Genomic DNA, 25,834 nt, shown 5'->3' with positions numbered 1-25,834 from the left:
ATACCAAGTTGTTTTTATTCTGTTCGTTATCATTTCTAGCTGAAAATCAAAGCAAAGTGTTATGGGTTGCATTCTAGGTTTTCATGAAACTGAGGCTTATGTAACATTCATCAAACGAACTTTTTTTTAAAATCTCACTGCAATCTATTTCAGTAATGTCAAGTATATATTATAGAAGTGGAGCTCCAAAACCAAAATCATGAATATTGTGACTTGCTTTTGTATTAATGATGGTCAGACTTGTGATATTCAAAGTGGAGTAAACTGTGATGGCATTTATAATTATGCTGTTTGTTTAGAGCCCACTGAGGGACGCTCATATTTAAACATATACAGAGTTTCATCGAACAATGGGGTAAGTGGCAATTCTAAAAAGTAATGATAATAAATAAATAAATCCCATTATCATCTCATAGAGCAAAATCAAACCTTCTCAGTGATACATTCAATGTAAATGAATAAAAAATGAAGTAATGATGTGAAATTATGATTTATATTTATATTTATTGTTTGATTTTTTGCAGCTTTAATCGTAAAAATTTCGACTTTAACAAGAATGGAGTTGGTTCGTTTTTGCGACAAAACTCTTCAAATAAATAACACGGAACAATTCAACCAGGCGTAAAAGTCTGTCTTCAAGTAGAATATCACACCAAAACTTCATTTTCCCCAACATGCTCCTGCAGAACCAATCGCATTTCACGTTACATCGCATCAATGATGTAGAGTCTATCTGGAGTGCAGAAAGCTATCTCACCACTCTCAAACTCTTGTAGATAGTACCAAACTATTTGTGGCTTTACTATTTTGAAATCGGTGATGAGAGTGCACATGTGCTGCAAATCTCTCGTGTATCGATCGATACTGACAAGACCCTCCCTGTACTTCACCCAGGCTACAATGACCGAATCATCTCGACAAACGGCTGGGAAGGCTAACATACCCTCCTTCTTCTTCAAGACATTCTCCTTCTTCCCCTCACTATGAAGGCACACGATGGCCGATGGGACTGCCACAATCTGGTTCCTCGTGGTGTGAAAAGAGAATAATTGACAGGGTTTAAATTCACAACTTATTTCCCTAACAGCCTTACCTCCTTGTGGGGTAAATACCTGGATCTTCTTTAGATTGACATAACCCACGTAGATATCATCATCTGTATCCACAGTGAGACCACCAAGTCCTCCTTCATCATAACTCATTGTCTCGAACGCGACGTCAAGCTTCTCCCACTGTGGAGTGTATAATGATATATTGTTGCCTACATCACGTACAACACTCAAACCATCAGACAGGAATCCAATTCCCCAGACACTGACATCCTTCAGTACGGTCTGCTGTAACTCACCGTCAGGGGAGTAGAGATGGATTCCACCTTCACACGATCCCACTGCCATCTTGCCGTCTGGAGCACGAACGGCACACCTCATGCAGTCTATGCTAGGGAGCTCTACGTGTGCTTTGACATCCCACGTGTAACCTCCCAGCTCTCCAAGGCAAAGTTCATTGACCTTCACATATCTACGGAATGAAATCTTCTGAGCTCGTTCTACCACACCTTTCGGTGATTGGTCGTCAGGATCATCTCGTTCCAGGAAACTCTTCAAGTTCCCGCATAGCGTGTCGTGTGCAAACAAGGCGTCTTTCTCTAGCGGTACCTTCATACCGTTAGTTACCAGCTCTTCCATAGCATTCACGTGACTGACAGTTTTGCGACTCTCTTCCTTCATAGTTTGTAATTCCTTCTCGAATTTTTCAGTCAATCGTTTCACTTGACATTTCAGGGTCTCTCTTCTGGTTGACAATAGTTGCATGTATTCCTCGTACGTCTTGTCGATGTCATTATTGAGTCTTCTCATCATTTTTGTTATTTCATTGCGCTGTGTCTTTATAAAATCGATATGATTACCAATGATTGCTTTCTTTGATTTTGCTCTATCTTGTAACTTCTTGATATTTTGCTTTAAATTCTCCTCATGGATAGTTGCCTCTTCGATCTGATGCCCTGCTTGTAAGTGCCTTACTATCCCACGCTTGTTGCAAATATACTCCCGACATTTGGTGCAGAAATAATCCTCATCATCGTTAGGATGTTTCTTACACTTCCGTCGCCTCTCAAGAGGAACTTTTCCAGAGAGTACGTCACTCATGGCCACCACTTTGTGATTGGAGACCAGTTTAGAGTTCTTGTGGCCTTTTTCACACGATTCACACATGTATTTCCCACAGTCCTGACAGTAGGACACAGCTGGCTGCTTTCCGTCCGTCTCACAAACTGTACAAACTGGATTCTTGGTTTTCACTTCGTCCACGAGAGAATTCACTGGTACGTTTGTTTGTAACTTACTCACATCTCCACTTGGAACGGGCGTTTCTTTCCTGCATATGGGACATGCTATATTTTTTCGGCTGGACTGAGTTTGAAAGATTTGGTGCAAGCAGTCTTTGCAGAAGATGTGAGAACACGTCAGTGATTTAGGTTGGACGAAAAGTTTCAGGCAGATAGGACACTCCAGATTCTGGCTGCTGATTTGATGAAACGTTGCCATGGTGTCCCTCTATGTCCTATAATAGCAAAAGAACCACACAGCGGTAAACAGAAATATGAATTCTCATTTATCAAAGACATAGAAAAGTGGATATTCAGTCGAAGCACGATGTTAAAATTTATGCACTCTTAAGATACAACTAAGTAATAAATGAAGCACAATTTAAAAGACGTGTGAATATTGTTATCATGTTGCTAAGTATAGTTTATATCAGGGTTTTAAAGATTGATTTATGATGGTGCATTTGATTGGAGGAGATCACACTAACTAGTTGTCTGGTGAGAAAATCATGGGATGGGTAGACTTAGAATAAAGTCGGACACTTGTTCATATCCTGAAGGAACGATAGTAAAAAAACAAAACAAAACCACTCATCATATAATTATTTTGATTAATACGTATCCGGGCAATCACCCCCAGAGGGCAACTAACCCCCCCCCCCCCCCCCGGCTAAACACTGGTTAGTGGTAAGGTTAAGAGTGAAGATTAGGGTAAGGGTTATGTTTAGGGTTAGGAGCTGGGTTAGGGTTAGGATTAAGTTCAAGATTAGGATTAGGATTAGGGCCAGGGGAAAGGTCCGGGGTAATTGCCCAGGTGGTAATTGCCCTAGACCCCTTTGTGGCACTGAATGAGACTACCCTGCATGCTTTTAAAGGAGACTTGCTAAATAAACAAATACATAAATAAATAAATGAATAAATAATGTAAAATAAAACACACACAAAAAAACACGAAACACACACACACACACACACACACACACACACACACACCCGCAATGATCATGGATTATTTGTAAAAAAGAAAACAAATACGTGACAGGCATGCACAATATTTAAGCGCTCGTGTGTTTATAACCGTTTCGTATGCTTACCAAGTAGGTGGCTGCACTTCCGGGTTCAATATTGCTGATTTCTGTCTGGCTCCGAATCAAATTTATGCATGAGATCACATAAAATCTGTTGTTATGCCTGTAGGAAGGTGTGAACACATGTAAGATTGCATGTGGTCTTACTGTCTTACTGGACTTCAGCAAAATCCTGAGAGTTTGTTTGAGGACAGAGAGATACACATTGCGTAGTGCGCACAAAATGGCCGGGCGATTCGTGCAACTTTCAGAGGGGTGTTTGTACTCTTTGCGAACTTTCACCTGATCGCTTCCGGGAAGCGGGTTTTCCCACATCTCAAACACTGTGTCTAACTGAAAATCACAGAACATAATGTTTAACCATTATCGTATAGTATCATTAACACGTCGAGGAAATATACTTTCCATCAAAAAGCATTACGTGGAATGTACATATAATACTAAAATACTAACGTTATTTATTCATATATTTTTTACGTTTTTCATACGCAAGGAATGTTCGTTTATCCGAAAACGAGAACAAGGTGTGTACAAACGAACTTTCGGAATTTCGAAACTTATCTTTTTTCGGATTGACGAATCTCAGAATTATATCAAACTACAACCAATGATAATTATACATCAAATATCATATACCAGTTATCATGCGACACAGAAGAAAGGCTCTTATGTATGGTCCTTCTCTCTCTCTCTCTCTTTCTTTCTCTTTAATGGCTACAGTCACATTGTGAACATTTTGAATATTGTGACCTTCCTTGCTGTTTGAACACATTGTCTAAAATTTGATGAAAGCAAAAACATGCAGGAGTCTTCACATACGCCTGTTTGACTGAACATATTATATGTATAATATGCACATTATGGTTATTCTGTTTTGTACTTGGGGTAGATTGGTAGGTTAAAAACATGACGAATTTAGTTCAGCTAATTCAAGCATGATTTTTTTTTTCTTTTTTTTTTTTTAGTTACTGCAGGTTTTGGGAAATGTTGTATTCTCAAGGGAGTGTCAGGGAGTTTCTATAATGAAGCAGATATTGATTAATTTGACCAAGCCGATCAAATTTGATGTAATTTTTCGATATTGAATATGATCAGCAAAAAAAAAAAGAATAACGTATGTTTTAAACAAAAAGAAGGTGATTCAGCAGTTTCTGAGAGTCATGCAGAATTTAATGTAATTTCTTTTTAACATGGTATAATCTATAAAAAAACCAAAACAATCCAGAATACATTATACATTATGTTGGGGAAAAATGACTTATCAGCACAAGAGAGAATACGGCTGCTTATTTTTGTCCATATTAATTTCGTTGCTAACATGGACCTGATATTGAATGAAATTTAAATAAAGAATATCATAAAACAAAAAAGTGGTTGTGTGTGTGTGAATGTGTATGTGTATGTATGTGTGTGTGTGTGTATCCGGGATGGTCATGCATGAAAGACGTTTGGTGTGATACTTACCTGTGAACAGCAGTCAAAATCATGGTGTCTTGATGCTTAGAAAATGACGCATGAAGAAAAGATGATTTCATCAAATCCCAGGCTCATATAGAAACGACGCGACAAAACTGATTAAAGACACTACTTGACTTTTTTTTTCCTTTTAAATATATCGCTTTTTATCTCCTTTTCTTTCTAGTCTACCCCTCTCTCTCTCACTGCTGAAAGAACTCAATTATATTTATAGTTGTTTTGCACATACAAAAAACTCCTTGTTTATTTTCAAAGACTTCCACCACTTGGCTGAATACTTACATTATTATAATCGATTCTCAACAGATGACGACTTCTGTATCGTTTCGCTATCTCTCTCCTTTTCTCTTTCTCTCTCTCTCTTTCTGTCAATGTACGTATCTATACATCTATCTATATTTCTCTCATACAGCCTGTTAATGACTCTTATTCCTCTTGAAAACTAATGTGATATTCCCAGGGCTCTCGGAAGTGGTTTGACTTCATACACACCTTTCGTTGTAATTCCGCGTTCTGGGGGAGTTAACGAGAGTGCGCTCGTATGGAATTCGCGGACACAAGGGACAAAAAATTACAGTAACAGATTCTACAATCTCTGTTTCTGATCTTTTTCCCTTTTTGACAATTTCAATCTACGGAAAAAACACAACAACAACAAAATGACAAGAAAAGCAAGTTAAAGTCATCACAGATTTTTCTGTTGGTTCATGGAATATTGCAAGCGACTTCCAATTATTGGAAAACGAGGAACACAATATTTGAAGAGTTTAAACGCGAAAACCGATGTATTCTTTTTCACCAACTCAAAATATTTAAGACAGAAGCTGTGGAAAAGCAAAATAACTAATTGGACTGTAACTTATAATTATGATAATATATTCCAATATCTTTATCGTTACGTTACCAGCGCAGTTTCATTGAATATATTATTCAAATTTATCTCTATTCATTTCGATGATGACTTAGTATACAAACCGTATATTGAAAATGACCTTTATCTGTTTTTTCATCAAACTCTTCATTTCATTGTAACTCAATTTGGAAAGAGCAGCGAAAATAGAGACCATCTTTCGTAAACGTTTCTAGGCACTCTCAAATGATCTAACTACAGTTTTGTTGTATACTGTAAAAGTCATCGTGAAAGCAAATTGACCGAATATTATCAAGGCGCTGATGGTAGTAAGGTAACGAACAGTATACACCAATTTGCTTTTATTTCCTAATCAAGACAATTGTGTCATCATAATTTTGCCTCACGAAATGTTGTACCAGCTACTATCATCTTGAAACGGAAATTGGCGGTATCAGATTTTACTTCAAACGTAGAAGCAAGACTCAGGATATATATCTAAACAGAGCTGTAAAGTTTTCATCCATGACACACAGTCACTGATGTATTGCTGTGTTTACATTAATGTACGGAGTAGTTGGATACTCGATGCAATGTAGACATATGAACTTCACTCGATGGTAGTTGGGAGGATAAGTGATCTTTACTGGCGAATCTTTCTGATATGATGCTTGAATGTACAAGCAGTTGCATAGAGGTTTGATCGTGTTAATGCTAGGATGAGGGACGAGGTGTAGTGGTCAGTCTTACTTGGAAAGTGGTCAACGATATTTATGTGAGATCATTGGTCAAGAGGAAGTGATGGACAGTCATGACAGTGGAATGTGTGCTGGCGTGAGATTGATGAAGATTGAAAGGAAAAAACGGACTTAGGTGGCGTGATTATCAGTATGGTAGAATCACAATGTTCGTGGTCAGTGGAGATTACACCAAGGCCCTATTTCATAAGGCTGTTCGTAAAGTTATGCACGATCAGTGTGTGCGACTTTGTATTGGTTTGATGATGCAGGGTCATAATGTAACATAACATCTAAATCATGTATCATTAATTTCTAATCACAGTATTATTAGTCCACAGAAGTTCTCACTTTGTCTTGACTAGCGGGATAATACCATCATTATGTTACGCGAGCTGTACAGGAATGAACTACAATGGTAATTATTAACATTGATGGGTACGAACAAGTCTATTACCAGCAATAAACAACATGCTGTTATCTATGATAAAAGTGACACTATATTTTATGTAATACAATAGTTGACCCAAACACTCTCAAGGATCAACATATGAGTTGAGCTGAGTTTAAAAAAAGCTGCTATCAGCTATATGCTGTTTTTTTTTCAGCAAGGTCGTGAAATAATAGCACGTGGAACAAAAATACAACATAGAAATCATACAATGAAGATAAAAAGATACAAATATAAGACAACAAACCAAGATAAAACACTGTAAAAACAAAACAAAAAAGGGTCACGTAGTTAAGTACAGACAGATGATAAAACAAACAACATATGACAAGGGAGTGAGAAACGGTAATTACTTACCGTGTTTCAGAGAGAGAAGTTAAGAGGGCAGAGAAAAAGACGGCACGTAATGAATGTAACACGGTATGGAGGGATGTACAGATTTCTTTTGTTTAAGACAATTCGGAAGACATGGAAAAATTGCAACGTGACACTTAAACTTCGTTTAGACAGAAACCAATACAAGCAAAGTAAATGCACTAATGTAACATCTAAATCATGTATCATTAATTTCTAATCACAGTATAATTAGTCCACAGAATTTCGCATTTTGTCTTGACTAGCATGATAACATCATCATAATGTTCAGCCTGCTGTTCAGGAATTAACTACGATGGTAATATTCAACATTGATGGGTACGAACAAATCCACTTATACCACCAATAAACAATGTGCTGTTATCTATGATAAAAGTGATACTATATACATTATATATACGATAGTTGATTCACACTTTTTCCAAGATCAACATATATATGACATATGAGTTTCAATTTTTTTTCCATTTTCATTTCATTCCATTTTTAACAACGCAAAATATTTCATACACAACATAACACAGTATCAATACAATGTAGTAACATAGAAAAATACGTGAAATTAACAATACTATAAGTATCATAAAAGCAGATGAATGGAATTAAAATAAAAGTTTCAGGAAATGGAGGAGACATTGAGAAATTTCTCCTCGTGGACAAAATAAGCTGAGCAGAGTTCATTTATTTGATCATTATATATAAAGTTTGCTATCAGGTAAAAGCTGTTTTTCAGGAACAAGGCCGTGAAATCAAAACATAGAAATCATACAATGAAGTGAATCGAAGTTAAAAGATACAAAATTTAGACAAGAAACCAAGAAAATGAGTCATGTGGTATTAGTACAGACATATGATAAAACAAAAACATATGACAAGGTAGTGAGAAACGGTAATTACTTATCGTGAAAAAAAGCTATGAATAAGGTCGATTGATAATTATACAAAGGAAATGTGAGAAATTGCTTTTAAGAATGCGGTAATTGACGCTATGGATCTTGTTTCTGTTGGTGATACGAAGTTTCATATGAAGTAATTTACATGTTTAAAGCTATGACTACTCAGTGAATGGGTGCAATTATTCTCAGTCCTACCTTGTCGATTTGGTTATGCAATAAATCGTAGACAGTAATCAAACTTTCAAATTTGATCAAACATCAAATCATTTGAATGTACGAAGGACTACATCAAGACACTTCAGTTAGTCTCTGTCCTCTTAGTGTTATTCATTTGCAGCTTCTCACTTATATTTGGTGCACCACATTATCAGCGATTCATCACCTCAAACTCCTCCGTTACAAGTGATGTCATTTTATTCACAAAAAGAAAACTGAGCTATAGCAGACATCAGAAAGTATGGAACATCAGCAACTTAAAATACGCATGAAAAAGAAAATGAAGAGAGAGGGGGAAAGAGATAGGGAGAAGCTGAAAGAGGTGAGGCATGGTTGTTTGGGAAGCGAAAAATGACAAGGAATGATAAGACAGTCATACATTGATTTCGTTTGGATGATTTTTTATGTGCGACCATTTCATCGAAATTCTTGTAGAATTCTCTAAAATACTCTCTTCCACCAAAGCAGTGTTTTGGCATGTTTGGTTTGTTTGTTTGTTGTTTCGTTGCAAAGCAAAATAAATCTCATCCCTTTCTAATAACTACAACAGCTACTTTTCTTACTTTTTCTTATTTACGTCTTAGTTACGTCAGTGAAGGGTAATTTGTCAATCAGTTGCAACAACTACTTTGTTTTAAAATGGAGATGGAGATTGTTGTCACTGTCCTCAAACCGATAAAGGCAGCGTGTTTGCATGCGCTATGTTTTCGGAGCCATTATATGAATTATTTTCTGAATGCCGATGAAGCAGAAAATCGCTGTTCATTCTCATATTTCAGTCGCATAAATATGCGATGTGACTTTCTTGGTTCAAGAACGCAGCTACAATACCATTCACACAAAATAATACCTCAATTATAATCTCACTCTATACATTATTGAACACACTAACATATATAAATACAAACAGAGCACAGAGCAAAATAATAATTGCCTATAAAGTTTTTCTCCTATGAGATCAAACAGGGCAATGTATATCAAAGGTAAACCAGGGAAATGGAGGATACTTGTTTGCTTGGCAACGTCTAGAATATTTGAAATATTATTGTGATAACTAGTGTTGAGCAGAGTAAACTGCAGGAATGAACAGCTTAATTTACACTAACAATACTGTGCACTTGGCCAGACCCATTTCTGTGGTTTGTCAGGTTTTCGGTTTCAGTTTTTGTCACAGTGCACCTTGAACCCGATACCAAGTTGTTTTTTTTCTGTTCGTTATCATTTCTAGCTGAAAATCAAAGCAAAGTGTTATGGGTTGCATTCTAGGTTTTCATGAAACTGAGGCTTATGTAACATTCATCAAACGAACTTTTTTTTTAAATCTCACTGCAATCTATTTCAGTAATGTCAAGTATATATTATAGAAGTGGAGCTCCAAAACCAAAATCATGAATATTGTGACTTGCTTTTGTATTAATGATGGTCAGACTTGTGATATTCAAAGTGGAGTAAAGTGTGATGGCATTTATAATTATGCTGTTTGTTTAGAGCCCACTGAGGGACGCTCATATTTAAACAAATACAGAGTTTCATCGAACAATTGGGTAAGTGGCAATTCTAAAAAGTAATGATAATAAATAAAGAAATCCCATTATCATCTCATAGAGCAAAATCAAACCTCAGTGATACATTCCATGTAAAAAAATGAAGTAATGATGTGAAATTATGATTTTTATTGCTATTTATTGTTTGATTTTTTGCAGCTTTAATCCTAAAAATTTCAACTTTAACAAGAATGGAGGTGGTTCGTTTTTGCGACAAACTCTTCAAATAAATAACACGGAACAATTCAACCAGGCGTATAAGTCTATGTTCACTTAGAATATCGCACCCAGGAATTCATTTTTCCCAACATGCTACTGCAGAACCAATCGCATTTCATGTTACATTGCATCAATGATGTAGAGTCTATCTGAAGTGCAGAAAGCTATCTCACCACTCTCAAACTCTTGTAGATAGTACCAAACTATTTGTGGCTTTACTATTTTGAAATCGGTGATGAGAGTGCACATGTGCTGCAAATCTCTCGTGTATCGATCGATACTGACAAGACCCTCCTCGTGCTTCACCCAGGCTACAATCACCGAATCATCTCGACACACAGCTGGGAGGGCAAACATACCCTCCTTCATCAAGACATTCTCCTTCTTCCCCTGACTATCGAGGCACACGACAGCTGCTATATCGTTTACTATCAGTTTCCCCGTGGTATGAAAGGAGAATAATTGCCAAGGTTTATACCCATCACACATTATTTCCCTGACTGCCTTACCACCACGTGAGGTGAATACTTGGATCTTTTTGGGCTTCCTATAACCCACGTAGATATTATCATCTCTATCCACAGTGAGACCACCAAGATCTCCTTCAACCTCACTCATCGTCTCGAACGTGACGTCAAGCTTCTCCCACTGTGGAGTGTAGAGTGACATCGTGTTGTATGTCTCACGTACAACACTTCGACCATCAGACAGGAATCCAATGCCCGTGACAGGGACATCCTTCAGCACAGTTTGCTCTAACTCGCCATCAGGGGGGTAGAGATGAATTCCGCCATCCACCAAACCCACTGCCATCTTGCCGTCTGGAGCACGAGTGACACAGGTCATGCTTTTTTTGGTAGGGAGCTTTACGTCTGCTTTGACATCCCACGTGTAACCACCCAGCTCTCCAAGGCAAAGTTCATTGACCTTCATATATCTACGGAATGAAATCTTCTGAGCTCGTTCTGCCACACCTTTCGGTGATTGGTCGTCAGGATCATCTCGTTCCAGGAAACTCTTCAAGTTCCCGCATAGCGTGTCGTGTGCAAACAAGGCATGTTTCTCTAGCGGTACCTTCATACCGTTAGTTACCAGCTCTTCCATAGCGTTCACGTGACTGAATGTTTGGCGACTCTCTTCCTCCATAGTTTGTAATTCCTTCTCGAATTTTTCAGACCACTGTTTCACTTGACATTTCAGGGCCTCTCTTCTGTCTGTCAATAGTTGTATGTATTCCTCGTACGTCTTGTCGATGTCATTATTGAGTCTTCTCATCATGTTTGTTATTTCATTGCGCTGTGTCTCTATGTAATCAATATGATTTTCAATGGTTGTTTTCTTTGATTTTGCTCTATCTTGTAACTTCTTGATATTTTCCTTCAAATTCTCCTCATGGATAGTTGCCTCTTCGATCTGATGCCCTGCTTGTAAGTGCCTTACCATCCCGCACTTGCTGCAAATGTACTCCCGACATTTGGTACAGAAATACTCCTCATCATCGTTAGGATGTTTCTTACACTTCCGTCGCCTCTTAAGAGGAACTTTTCCCGAGAGCACCTCGCTCATGGGCACCACTTCGTGGCTTGAGACCGGCTTCCAGAGCGAGTGTATATTCTCACACGATTCACACATGTATTTCCCACAGTCCTGACAGTAGGACACAGCTGGCTGCTTTTCGTCCATCTCACAAACTGTGCATATTGGATTTTTGGTTTTTACTTCGTCCACGAGAGAATTCACTGGTACGTTTGTTTGTAACTTACTCACATCTGCACTTGGAACGGGCGTCTCTTTCCTGCATATGGGGCATGCTATATTTTGTCGGCTGGGCTGAGTTTGACAGATTTGTTGCAAGCAGTGTTTGCAGAAGGTGTGTGAACATATCAGTGATTTAGGTTGGTTGAATAGTGTCAGACAGATTGGACACTCCAGATTCTGGCTGCTGATTTGATGAAACGTTGCCATGGTGTCTGTCCGTCCTATAATAGCAAAAGAACCACATAACGGTAAACACACCCATGTGTACTAGGAGAAATATGAATTCTCATTTACCAAAGGCATAGAAACGTGGAATATCCTTGACAATATATCATACACAAAAGTTGTAATGTGAAAAAAACAGCCTCCGATGTTTAAAGCGTAAAAAAATCGAAATGGTGTAAAGGAAGTATTGAAGAAGGACTCTTCAAATCATGTGTGACTGAAGACTGAAGTCAGTCGTATAATTTACACACACTATGGACTTGATAATCTTTCTGGGTTCGCTCAGTTTACGGATGTAAACATTATGAGGTGTTGTAACTCGATCAAGATCCTAATCCAGGCGTATTTACACGTTATCTGCATAGAACTGATATAAGGATGACTCTGTAACGCACAAAGTATTACCAGTCTCGATCATGTTTGTTTGTTTGTTTTTTTAGATGTCATCTTAACAAACTCAGCTTTATTGCGTCAAATGTGCATGTGGGTGAAAGCGATGTGTCAAGTAGTTTTATTTTTGATGGACTGATTAGCTGCACCATACAACAACCATACACTCTTTGAATATTATTTTTCCTTTATCTGCCACACTATGACCGTGTTCCCCATATCCTCTCTCGTGTGTCTCAGTTGTTTAGGTAAAGAAATTATGAAAAGAACGTGATTGAGCAAGTCACTGTTAATACAGTGAAAACAGGAAGTCGTATTAGATTCTGACCAGTGCCAAGTTCTGCTCATGTCTCAAGAGTTCTGCTCATGTCTGCAGATTCCCTTAACTTATATCTCTTTGCACCAGTTTGTGATGAAATCATTAGACGTTGATTCAGTTCCAGGAGAAACAATGATAAATACATAAACAGTTGTTATTATGACTGACTATGTCAGTTTTTCTGCTTGGTATACTATTAACTATTGTATATTACAAATTAAAACATAACTTGTTGGCTTCAACATTTTAGACATAACTAGCAAAATCATAGCAGATATGTTAACCAAACAAACAAGCGTAATCAGTTCTCGTCATAATCATGGATTATTTGTAAAAATACGTGACAGGCACAATAGTCAGTAGCGCTCGTAAAGTGTGTCGAAATCGTTTCGTACGCTTACCAAGTACAGGCTGCACTTCCGGGTTCAGTATTGCCTCTTTCTGTCTGGTTCCGAATCAAATTTAGACGTGAGATCACATTAAAATCTGTTGTTCAGCCTGTAGGAATGTGTGAACCCATGTAAGATTGCATGTGGTCTTACTTTTTACTGGACCCCAGCAAAATCCTGAGAGTTTGTTTGAGGACAGAGAGACACATTGCGTAATGCGCACAAAATGGCCGGGCGATTCGTGCAACTTTCAGAGGGGTGTTTGTATTCTTTGCGAACTTTCACCCTGATCGCTGCCAGGATGTTGGTTTTCCCCACATCTCAAACACGCACTGAAAATCACAGGGCATAATGACTAACCATGCATTACCATAGTATTGTCGAGGGAATACGTATACTCTCCATCTAAAAAGCATTCTGTGGAATGTATATAATAATGTTTATTTATTTATAGTTTTCATTTTTTCATACGTAAAATGTTCGTTTATCCGAAAACGAGAACAAGGTGCGTACAAACGAACTTTCGGAATTTTGAAACTTATTTTTATTTCGGATTTGACGAACCCCAGAATTATATTGAACTATAACCAATGATTTCACAAATTTGTTATCATGCGACACAGAAGACGGTTCTTGGGTATGGTCCTTCTCTCTCTCTGTCTTTAATAACTACATTCACATTAGACACGGTCAGACTGGCAAAAGATCGAGAAGATTAAGGGTGGTATTCTGAAAATCTTCCTAAGTTTCTTCCTAAGTTTCTTCCTAAGTCAGAAACTTAGGAAGTGCCTAGGAAAGACAAAATTGGTATTCTGAAATTTCTTCCTAGGCACTTCTTAATGCAAATTAGGCCATCCTTATCCCCGCCCACGTCCTTTCCTAAGCCAATACGAAATGCCGTATCATAAGGAACTAACCAATAACAATCGTACATTACTATGACGTAGGGTCAAATACACGAGTGCGCGGCATGTCCCCTTTCTCACGCTCATTTTGCGCATCAAAGTACATGTGCGCGCAATGACTGACAAGCGCGCCTATCACGATGCTTGCAGTTTGCTTTTCTTAACAACGTACTTAGGACAGGGGTGGAGCTTTCCTAAATATTTTCCTAAAATTCCTTCCTAAGTGCATTCTAGAATACCAACTTCTTCCTAAGTCAGAAATTTGCATATTCCCGCCCCCTTCCTAAGTTTCTTCCTAAGTCTAGTTAGGAAGAAACTTAGGAAGATTTTCAGAATACCACTTAGGAAAAAATCCTGACTTAGGAAGAAATGTCTTCCTAGGAAGGATTTCAGAATACCACCCTAAGATTGCATTTTGTCGTGCGGTCAGCCAAACTTCTCGATCTTTGGATCGAGAAGTTTGAGTCATTAGCCGGGTTCACACGTACAAAATAGCGGGATGACGATCGCGATGCACATCCCGAGTTTTTTTGCGAGCGTTCACACGTACCAAATTAGCGGGATAGCGATCGCGATCGGTATCCCGCTAATTTGGCGAGCGTCCACACGCACTAAATTATCCCGCTAATTGCCGATAGAGATAACAGCAAAGCCTGCAAACTGGGTCACACAGCGCCCTTCTCTATCACTGCCTGCGCGCACTTACCTTGTCCATTGTCTTTTACGCGTCAGTGGTGTGTTTCGCGCGCTGTTGTTGAATTGTGCTCCAAAGAGGTGAAAGACCTCTTCGCAGAGGCCTCGCTGTTGTGATGTGCGCATTGCATGATGGGATGTAAAAACTCGAGATTCTAATCCCGACCGTTCACACGTACCAGCGCGGGGCCAATTATCCCGCTAATTGACGAACCAGCGCAAGATTTCTTGGGATTAGCATCGCGATGCTTATCCCGCTAATTTTCGGGTTTTTTCTGTCCACACGTGCAAAAAACTCGGGATGACGATCGCGATGCAAATCTCGAGATTTGTATCCCACTAATTGGTGTACGTGTGAACCCGGCTAATGGTGCACGCGAGCAAGAAAGAAGAAAGAGCGCGCCTTCTGAGATGGCTAGTGATTGTGACGTAACAATGCACGCCTGTACATGACAATGGCTCGCGCATCGGAAACACTGCCCGCAAGCAGGTGGTGGACTGGTCACGTCACAGAGATCGCGAAGTTTTAGTTTCTCGCGGTCAGACTGGCAAAAGATCGAGAAGTTTAAGATCGCGATCTTTAAGATCTCAAAGTTTTGCCAGTGTGAACGCAAACTTCCCGCGAAACTTCTCGATCTCGAGTGTTTGCGGGCGGTGCCTCCGAAGGGCGAGGCCATAGTCATGTACAGATGTCCATTGTTACGTCACAATCACTAGCTATCGGACCTCGCACTCTTGCTTGCGCGCGTACCAAGGGCCCAAACTTCGAGATCTTGAAATTCTCGATCTTTTGCCGGTGTGACCACGCCTATGAAAAACATGCAGAAGACTTCAAATATGCCTGCCTGACTGAACATAAATGTATAATATGCACATTATGCTTATTCTGTTTTTGTACAGGGGGTAGGTTAAAAAACACACACGATGAATTTCATTCAGTTAATTCAACCATGACTTCTTCTTTTTTTTCAGTTTACTGCAGGTTTGGTGAAATGCTGTATTCTCAAGGGAGTGTCAGGGAGTTTATTTAATGAAGCAGATATTCATTAATTTGATCAAGTTGATCAAATTTGATATAATTTTTCGATATAGAGAATGCTCTGCAAAAAAAGAAGAAGGTACATGTATATTAAAAACGAAGGTGATTTAGCAGCACACGTTTTTGTGTAAAGAGGCAGATATGGATTGGCTTGATTAAGTTGATCAAGATGGATTTTTCTGAGAGTCATGAAGAATTTCATGTCATTTCTCTTATACATGGATGATCTGAAAAAAACAAAAACAATCTAAATATGTTATACTGTATATTGGGAAAAATGATTTGACAGCACAAGAAAGGAGAAAACAGCTGCCTATTTTTGTTTATAATAATATCGTTGTTAACATGGACCTGATGTTGAATGAAATTGAAATAAAGAATATCATAAAATAAAAAGTGGTTGTGGTTGTGTAAGCGTGTGTGTGTGTGTGTGTGTGTGTGTGTGTGTCTCATGCATGAAGGACGTTTGGTATGATACTTGACTGTATGAACATCAGGGAAAATCACGGCCTCTTGATGCTTTGAAAATGACGCATAAAGAAAAGAAGATGATTTCATTCATTTCCAGCTCATAGAAACAACGCGACGATACTGCAAAGACACGATTTGACTTTATTTTTTAAAATATATTGCTTTATATTTCCTTCTCTTTCTAGTGTCTGCCCCCCCCCCCCCCCCCCATCGCTCTCTCTCTCTCCCGATACTGAAAGTTATTTTGCACCTGCAACAAACTCCTTGTGTATTTTGAATGATGGTCACCACCTGGCTGAATACTCACATTATTATAATCGAATCTCAACAAACGACTGCTTCGGAATCGTTTCGCTCTCTCTCGCTCTCTCTCTCTTTCTTTCTCTTTCTGTCAATCCATTTATTCATACATCTATCTATATTTCTCTCATATAGCCTGTCAGTGACTCTTATTCCTCTTGAAAACAGTATATTCCCAGGGCTCTCAGAAGAACTTTGATTTCTCACACACCTTTCGTCGTAATGCCGCGTCTTGGGGGAGTTAACGAGAGTGCGCTCGTATGGAATTCGTGGTTATAACAAGGGACAAAAAATTACTGTCAAAGATTCTACAATCTCTGTTTCTGTTTCTTTGTGTGTGTGTGCGTGTGTGTGTGTGTGTTTTTTTTTTTTTTTTTGACAATCTCAAGCTTCGGGAAGACACAACAACAACAAAACGACAAGAAAAAGCGAGCTAAATCCATCACAGATTTTTGTGTTGATTCGTGAGTGTGGCAAGCTACTGCCAATTTTATTCTAGAACGAGAAACACAATATTCGAAGAGTTTAAACGCAAAAAAAAAAATGATGTATTCATATTCATCAACTCGAGTTATTTGAAATTGGAGATGTTGAAAAGCAAAGAAACTAATCGAGTTGTAAGTGATAATTCTTATAATTATATTCAAATATATTTTTGTTATGTAACTCGTGCAGTTTCATTGAATATATCTGAATTTCTCTCTATTTATTCTGATGATGACTTAGTATACAAACCGTATATCAAAAATACCTTTAACTGTCTTTGCATTTTAATTCTGCATTTTATTGTCACTATATTTGAAAGTAGCAGTGAAAAGGAAACCGTCATTCGTAAAACATTTCTAGGAATTCCCAAATATAATGATCTAAGTAACTGTATAAATCGAAAATGACTTATCCGAATATAATTATGACGCTGATGAGCATTAAGCAATGAACAGTATACGTCAACTTACTTTTACTTCTGAATCAAGACTGTTGTGTCATCATAATTATGCCACACGAAATGTTGTACCACCTATTATCTTCTTGAAACGGAAATTGACGAAATTTGATTTCACTCCACACGTATTATAGAAGCAAGACGCATGATGTAGGTCCTATCTACAGAGCTGTAATGTTTGCATGCGTCCTGGTGTATTGCAGTCTGTATTATACGGAGTGACGTAGTTATAGATATACTGAGATGCAATAGACAGGAACTTCACTCGATTGTAGTTGGAGGGTTTGTGATCTTTATTGGCGAATCTTTCTGATATGATACATGAATGTACATGCAGTTGCACAGATCACAAGGTTCAGTTGTATTAGGTGAGGGGACGAGGTGCTGTGATTTTTCTACTTGGAAAGTGGTCAACAATGTGTATGTGAGATCGTTGGTCAAGCTTGTAGTGGTTGGTCAGTCATGACAGTGGAATGTGTGCTGGTGTAGAGTGAAGGGAAAGACTGGACGTAGGTGGGGTGTTTATGATGGAATCATACCGTTCAGTGGTCAGTGGAGATTACACCAGGGCCCTGTTTCATAAAAGCTTTTCGTAAAGTTACCCACGACTTTACGAACGACTTAAATATGGCAAGCTAAGTGGTTTCCTAATCATTGTTAATTCAATTAGCTAAAGTTGAAAGTTGAAGATGATAATGATTATTCTTACATTTTAACACATGTTTTAAGTTGAAGGTGTGTTTTTGCTCCAATGTAGGCCTGGATGAAATATTGACATACAGTCGTACTTTCTTAAAACGTAAGGGGGAAAAAGAGCATGCATATTGGCACTTCATATTCCAGTCGTTCGTAAAGTCATGCGTAACTTTACGAACAGCTTTATGAAAAAGAGGACCCAAATCCATGATGTATCCATCCTGTGCTGATGTTATCGAACTGTCACGTGATCAAGGCGAAGAGGGAGCATTTCACTGATGAAGCCCGTAGCGTTGACAGCTGTAAATATTTCGTATCGAGATCAAAAGTTTAACACCAATTTCAAGCATAATATAGTGGACTGACTGGTATACGGCACTAAAAAATGGGGGAAAGGGGATGGCTCCCTTTAACACGGGCAGATTGAAGGTTTGATGAAAAGGTGCAAGTTCCCCTCTTTTTTTTCCAGAATAAAGCATCCCTAGCGGGACTCATTTTGTTCAGCAATGGGTTTCCGCATAACGCACCTGTAACAACAGAACTAAGGAGGGAGGGGGGAGGGGGGGGGGGGGTGGTAAAACGAAAGCGTCTCCGGGATACGTATCTTGAAACAAACGCACACAATGAAGCGTGACCTTATAACATTTCGATACACTGTCAGAAAGAAGCATTTCCGTTCCTCTAACTGCACAAATTACTATCACATAAAGCTATTTGAGAGAAAACAAATGTGACCCTGCATCACCAACAAAACCAACAAAAAGTCGCCAGACATGGATATTTAGTTAAGAACAGATTTTGAAAGAGCAGACTCTATAGTAAGCTTTAAAATGAGGTGTAACGCAATTCAAATGGACTCTCCTAACTTATCTAATATTGGAAAGAAAGGACACACACTGGAAGGTGTGAACTGAGAAAACGGGCTCTGAAGTACAGGGTCTATTCAAGCGTTTAATCTTTACCAAGCCATGCTAAATGTGGGATGAATGGAACAAAAAACAGGATATTCACCATTGGAGCAACAAAAAATGAAGGGATTATCAAATTTAGCTGAAATTGAGCATGCTTTATAAACACATTCTGTAGATGATTAATGCCAACTTTCAATGCAGTTGCATTACTCTTTCTAAAGTTATTGGAGTTGAAAATGAAAAGTATTGGTAGGATTTTTAAAAATGAAAAGAGGGTTCTATGAGAAACACCTAATCACACTATTCCACCAAAAAGTGTTCGAGAAAAATTGCTGAAAACACAAGTTCCTGTTTGTTTCATGATCCCAAACTTTAATATAATGTGGAAGAAGATTTGCTCTTTTAGAAAATATGAAAACTCAGAATTGGTTAGGTTGACCCATTTCACCTATTTTCAGTCCTCACACAAAATCACTGCGTGCGACTTTTTGTTCGTTTTGTGATGAACGGTCACAAATTGTCGTGTCCGGCGTTCACTGGATCAAAATAAGACATCGCTTTTTTCCTCAAACAACAGGAACAACAACAACAACGTGGAACAAAGACGAGTACATTTTGTTTGTGAGTATTTTATCTGTTCATTTCTTAAATCTTACATATGACTAGACCATAATCTTAACCGAACTCTCATTAGCAATAGAAAAAAAAATCGAAAGATTTAATTTTTAATGACAATGTGTACTATTATGATGTAGGCCTAACATATCCTCTCTTCTTTTTTCCTTTTTTTAAAGATATAATATACAAAGAACAGACGCATTCACAGTAAAGATAATTATGTATAATATACACGCATTTGTTCGTTCAAAAGTATTTATACATGTATGTGAACCTAAACAAACGTTCTGTGTTATCCCAATATTTTTCTACATACTCTCAGACGGACATATACGCACACACATACACAAAACAGGCGTACACACACACACACACTCTCTCTCTCTCACACACACACACACACACACACACACACACACACACACACACACACACACACACACACACACACACACACACACACACACACGAGTTCTTGCTTTCTAAAAATATAATATAATATGTCTATGAAATGTCGCACTGTGCTATGCAGTATTAACGTATGATGGAGTGGTTCGGCTCTCCATTTATTATTAGTCGCAGAGAGTGTACTGCCCGAGGACTCGTTTTTCCGCGACTGAATAAACCTAATAGCGTAAGGTAATCTCGGAGACAGAATAAGAAAATAGCGTGTTGTCAGGCGAGGCGGAATGTACCGAAATGTACGATGTAACGCGACGAACATGGCTATGACAACAATATCATGGAACCTGAGGGCCTTACAGGTTTGACAGGATATTGGATAAGGATCGATGCCTTACATGAACATTGTGTGTGTGTGTGTGGGGGGGGGGGGGGTTGAGGTGTTGGGAGGGGAGGGGAGGGGAAAACAGTGGCACGCCAGAACAAGAGCATTATTTTGTTAGTTCTTTAATTTTTGGTTTAGATTTAAGAAGCATTATTAATGTTTACATGTCATATAAAAAGTTGTTTTTATCCAGTGTCTAGCTCATGATCTTGAGTGCACCAGATTATGATAATATAATATAATATGATATAAAATAATATAATAAAATATGATAAAATGTAATATAAGATGATAAAATATAATATAATATAATATAATATAATATAATATAATGTAATATAATATAATATAATAAAATATAATATAATATAATATAATATAATATTATACAATATAATATGATATAATATAATAATAATATAATATAACATAAAGCTATAATTTATAATGATGCACAATGAATATAATAAATAGTCCACGTGAATGAGGGGAGATTATGATGGGAAAGTATGCTTGCACTATTTTCATCTTTTGTTTTATTCATCTGGAATATGATGTATTGTGAATGTAGTACATGACATAGCATGAACTTTTTGCTACGAAAAAAAAGAAGAAGAAGAAGAAAGTATTGCTGCAATTTATATTGGACGACCGCGCAACATAACAAAATCAGTGCATCACATTTGCCAATTCAGATAAGTACGCATTATCACGAATGCACCACTTACTATTTTCCTCTCGTTTAAAAATGTATTGATCATATTATATGATAGATGTATCAATTACTTTTAAATGTATACATTTAAGCTATTTACTACTAGTATATCTATTATGATTATATTATAGTATATTAGATGTAACATAATTATGTTCCGACATAAGTTATTATCATTAGAAAGGAACACACTAAGATATTGAGGTTATAATACATTGTGAAACAATGGATTTGTCATAATCGTGTGTCCCTTTGTGGATGTGCAGTGCAGTGAGGTAAGAATGGAGTAACACACTGGCAGATTTGAAGCACGGTTTCGAACTTGAGGCAAATTTGGCCATTTGCTATTCAGGGCAAGACAAGTGGGAGCACTTGAGCTTGGGTATCACTGCGCCGGTGTGGCTGGCCGGCGTTGCCCGCTCGTGCGGCATCGTCACTGAAATACAGCTACGTATGAGACACCTAACCAGCGTTCGGCTTGATTTTTTGTTTTGTGTGTTAATTTGCTTCTTGTTTTGTTTTGCCTCCCCCCCCCCCTTTTCCTTTTTTTTTTTTGGGGGGGGGGGGGTGTTAAAGCAATAGGATTGGGGATAAGGTTAAATTAAGAGGGGGTTAAGGAGACTTGTTTAATTCTCTATACATTGCAAATTCGAACCGACATTGACTAAAGAGCTGCACAGATTTTCTCTCTTTTTTTTCCCCCACTTCCCTAGGGGAGAGGGTGCCTCGGCCCCTTGTTGAGGTCGCGCTATGCATTATGGATGTCGTCGTAGTGAAATCACACGATGAATTCCGTCTATTGCTCCCTCTCTACCTCCCCCCCCCCCCCTCCATCTCTCTCTCTCTCCTCTCCCTATCTCTCTCTCCCTCTCTCCATCTCTCTCTCTCTTTCTGTCATTCTTTCTTTCTCTTCCCATTTCTCTCTTTCCTCCTCATGATCTCTGTCATTTTCTCTCCCCCCCCCCCCGCTCTCTCTCTCTCTCTAGATAAGCGACCCTTGAATTCTTCAAGTATTCCCGGTAACTTGTAAAGGCGGAATAAATTCTGCTATTGATTATGTCATTGTAAAAAGTAGGGTAAACAAGTATACGGAGTACAGGATGAGCGAGGAGTGAAATATCTTTTCTTTTGGGGGGGGGGGGCTGGCTGGTATAGGGCTAAATGAAAGGGAATGCGATATCGCTGTTGAATACGGAATGGTGCCATTGAGTGGTTTTGAGAATGATGCTCGAAGTAGTGGTCGGAAGCGTGCATGATTATTTTCGAGCATACTTCGTACTCTCACATTAGAAATGCATATGAAGATATTTTGTTCATACGACCTCCGGCTTTGATCCATTCCTGCAACTTGCATTCCTAAGATTCTATATTTGGGATTTGGTTTCCATTCATCTCTGTCTTTTAGGTCAGTAGCTATTTGTATCAGCCTCGAGAAAACCTCGTGCATAACATAACCTTTTATATATTGTCCTGAACGCTACATGTGGATGTAGCAATGCATTATGCTTTATTTGATGGTGTCTCTAGATCAACGTGAATGTACGTACCTTTGCCAAAGTCGAGTTATCAAATAAATGCGATTAAAATCATGGTTGTTGTGACCCTAATCAAGATCTAAGTACTCTTCATGGATAGAAACCCTGCTGCAATGAACTTAGTGTCCCACTGTGTTCACGGTGTGTTCATATAGTCGACTTTGTGAAAACGCTCGAATGTATCAGTGTGAAGATGATTTCACACTGTGGTGTGGTTTTCACAGAGTGTTCATACATGTATGGTGATGTTCAGTTTCACACTGTGAATTGATGCTTTACACTGTGTTCACAATGCTTAAACGCTCGAATTTTACAGTGTGAGAGATTTTACACGGTGTTCACAATGTGTTCACATAGTGTTTCACACTGTGCTTCACGCTGTGTGACACTGTGACACCAGTGAACTCTATGTCAAACATCATCATCAGCCGACATCAGCATCACTACTACACTGAGCAAAAAAAAGAAACTAAACACTCCAAGGTACAAAATTTAAAATTGCAAAAATTGACATGTTCTCTTTCATTTGTAAATGCCCTTCACGATAACATTGACAACAAAAGACCAGTTTAACACAATGAGAGACATGAATGAAATAGCAAACATAAGTTTTCATTCTCTTTATCTCTTTAAAACCTCTAAGAAAAGCAAAGTGGGAAACTAAAAGGGTAATAAGAATTTTCTGTGAAGTCAAACTTCAAATGACATAGGGAATAATAAGCATAAAGATGATTAAATGAGCAGAATTTCTTTATTTATTTCTTTTAATCTAGTGATTTAAGAATTTATGAGACAAATTCAAGAACCAAACATTATTTACAATTTCCTAATTTGAAAAAAGCTAAAATTTCTACCATTTTTCTTAATTATTACTTCTTCTCTTATTTCATTTTAATTTAAATTTGACATAAGATTCTTTATTTTGCTCCATTATTTTTAGCCTTCATTGATCATTTGGGCTTTAATGATATCATAGAGACCAGATGTTTATTTTTGTGACTTTTTTCATGTTTCGTTTTGTGTGAAATTTGTTGTTTGTTCTTATTGTTCTATGGGAGAGCACATACGCATGAATGACAACTTGTTCAGTTTGCAATTTTTACTTTTGTGCCCTGGAAGAGAAAAAACAAAAAAAAAGTGTTCACTCATGCGTAAAGTTTCCCTTTTTGGTGACCTAACAGGTTGATAGCCAATTTTGAATTACCTTTAATATGGTATATAACAGGTTAGCGTTCAGCCAAATATTCTATTTTTTTGCTGAGTGTATGATGAACATCATAAATGATTATATTAATCACTACTATAATCTGCCAACAACCAGCCTAATTAATGCAAAAAGACCGAGTCCCAAACTTCCATGATTAAAAATCAAATTGCTTACGGAAATACAAAATATAACACTAGCCTTATTTTTTTTCCATTTTCCATTCAGAGATATATAACATTGATCTCAATGACAATCGCAGCGGTATAAAATCTTGTGCTACTAGGGTGATTTCGAGAACCCAAACGGGGAATTATCACTATTACCTTGTTACTGATGGAAAGTGAAGCAAATAGTTAGGTTTCTCCCCATCTCTTACTCTAATGAGTTTCAGTGAACCCTTCTAAATCATTAGGCTGCTTAGAAGACATTTTATCAAGGTGAACGAACGCCAGGTAAACGACGTCGGAACGTGAATGGACGAGATTATGTCATGAATGCCAATACTCTCTACTGAAATGCAATATCATCGTAGAGGGAGCCCTTTCCTCTGCCGATGCGGTGTGTGTGTGTGTGTGTTTTCTCAAACAAGAAAGACCACTGTACAGTCCATTATTTACACGCAATGAATTATTAATAGTCATTGTTTGATACTTAACTGCTATTGTACGTGGGAAATGACGATATAGACTTTTTAGGTTACACCATGCGGTGGTTAGTGTGAGGACGTTTAAATCGCAAAAGAATTGTTTGGTATGACCTCTGTCAGCTGTCTGTGCAAGCAATAAAACAATGCGATAAATAAGTGCATATCACTGTTGGGTCCGTGGTCACATGATAGTTATCGCAAGTAACTTTGAAGTCTAAGTTTAAATTCATAGTGATATTTCAATGAAGCCAAAACCTTGTGTCCAATTACTTTCGTGAAGCTTTAGCTGTAGAAAGTTTTGAAGCCACTTTCTCAATTAAAAACCTACCAAACAGCAAAAACAATAATAAAAAGGACCGTACTGAAATTAGGAACATGTCACAAATAACGAAATTCGATTTGATGAATTTGAATAATCTGTCATTTAATATTTCATTTTTCTTTTCATTACCACTTTTCTTTAATGTCACAGCTTCGGAATTCCTCAATAAATGTGAAGTGAGATATGTAACTCAAGTGATGGTAGTGATTTAATACATTTCTTTCAATTTCAAAACTTTTTATATGTTTCAAACCAAGAGAAGGAGGTTATTTCAGTCACAGTCAAAATAAGACAAAGTTTATAGACTGACCAAATCGACACAAGGGTCCGAATTCACGGAAGTGGCACACCTGGCGCCTCATAATCTTTCTCCATCGATGGTTTAAACCATGGACAAGATTGTACCACCTCCGTGAATTCGGCGGGGCCAGGTTAATTGTTTGTGTCCATGCATGTCATGGGATCCGTTCCTGCCAGAGAAAAACCACAACTTGTAAATACTGCCCTCTTGCGTTCGATGTAAAATTTTGCTCTGAGTACTGCAAAGTTCTTATTCCCCAAGTGTTCCTAGTTTATGTGTTGCTTGAATGTTACCTATGTTCCCAGTTTGTCTTAGCCAGTTTTGCCACTTTAGCCAAAGTAGCCAGTTGCATATCAAAAGCCTTGCCTCCAGTCGACTTTCGAGCCGTCTGCTTGCCGCGGGCCAAGAATGTCCCCTGTAGTTTACATTTCTTTTCTTTCTGTTTTTTATTGAGTTAATCTTATTTCCAAACCTTACAATGTT

At 38.0% G+C, this 25,834-nt stretch overlaps 2 protein-coding genes across 2 annotated transcripts in view; one reads left to right on the top strand and one right to left on the bottom strand.

Annotated features, from left to right (window-relative positions):
• Positions 1–25,834, top strand: part of LOC139728939 (histamine H2 receptor-like) — a 174,514-nt gene that overhangs the window by 113,185 nt on the left and 35,495 nt on the right. The window lies entirely within an intron of this gene.
• LOC139729527 (uncharacterized) lies at positions 10,302–12,146 on the bottom strand. The gene has a single exon (XM_071640457.1). The coding sequence runs from the start codon at positions 12,144–12,146 to the stop codon at positions 10,302–10,304; it is 1,845 nt and encodes a 614-aa protein (XP_071496558.1).

This window comes from Diadema antillarum, unplaced genomic scaffold (genome assembly GCF_040938485.1).
Source record: "Diadema antillarum isolate AM-2024a unplaced genomic scaffold, OU_Dant_1.0 scf00000020, whole genome shotgun sequence".
Classification (NCBI taxonomy): Eukaryota; Metazoa; Echinodermata; class Echinoidea; order Diadematoida; family Diadematidae; genus Diadema; species Diadema antillarum.
Note: the sequence above shows the minus strand (reverse complement) of the source record. Positions and strands in the feature narration are given on the sequence as shown.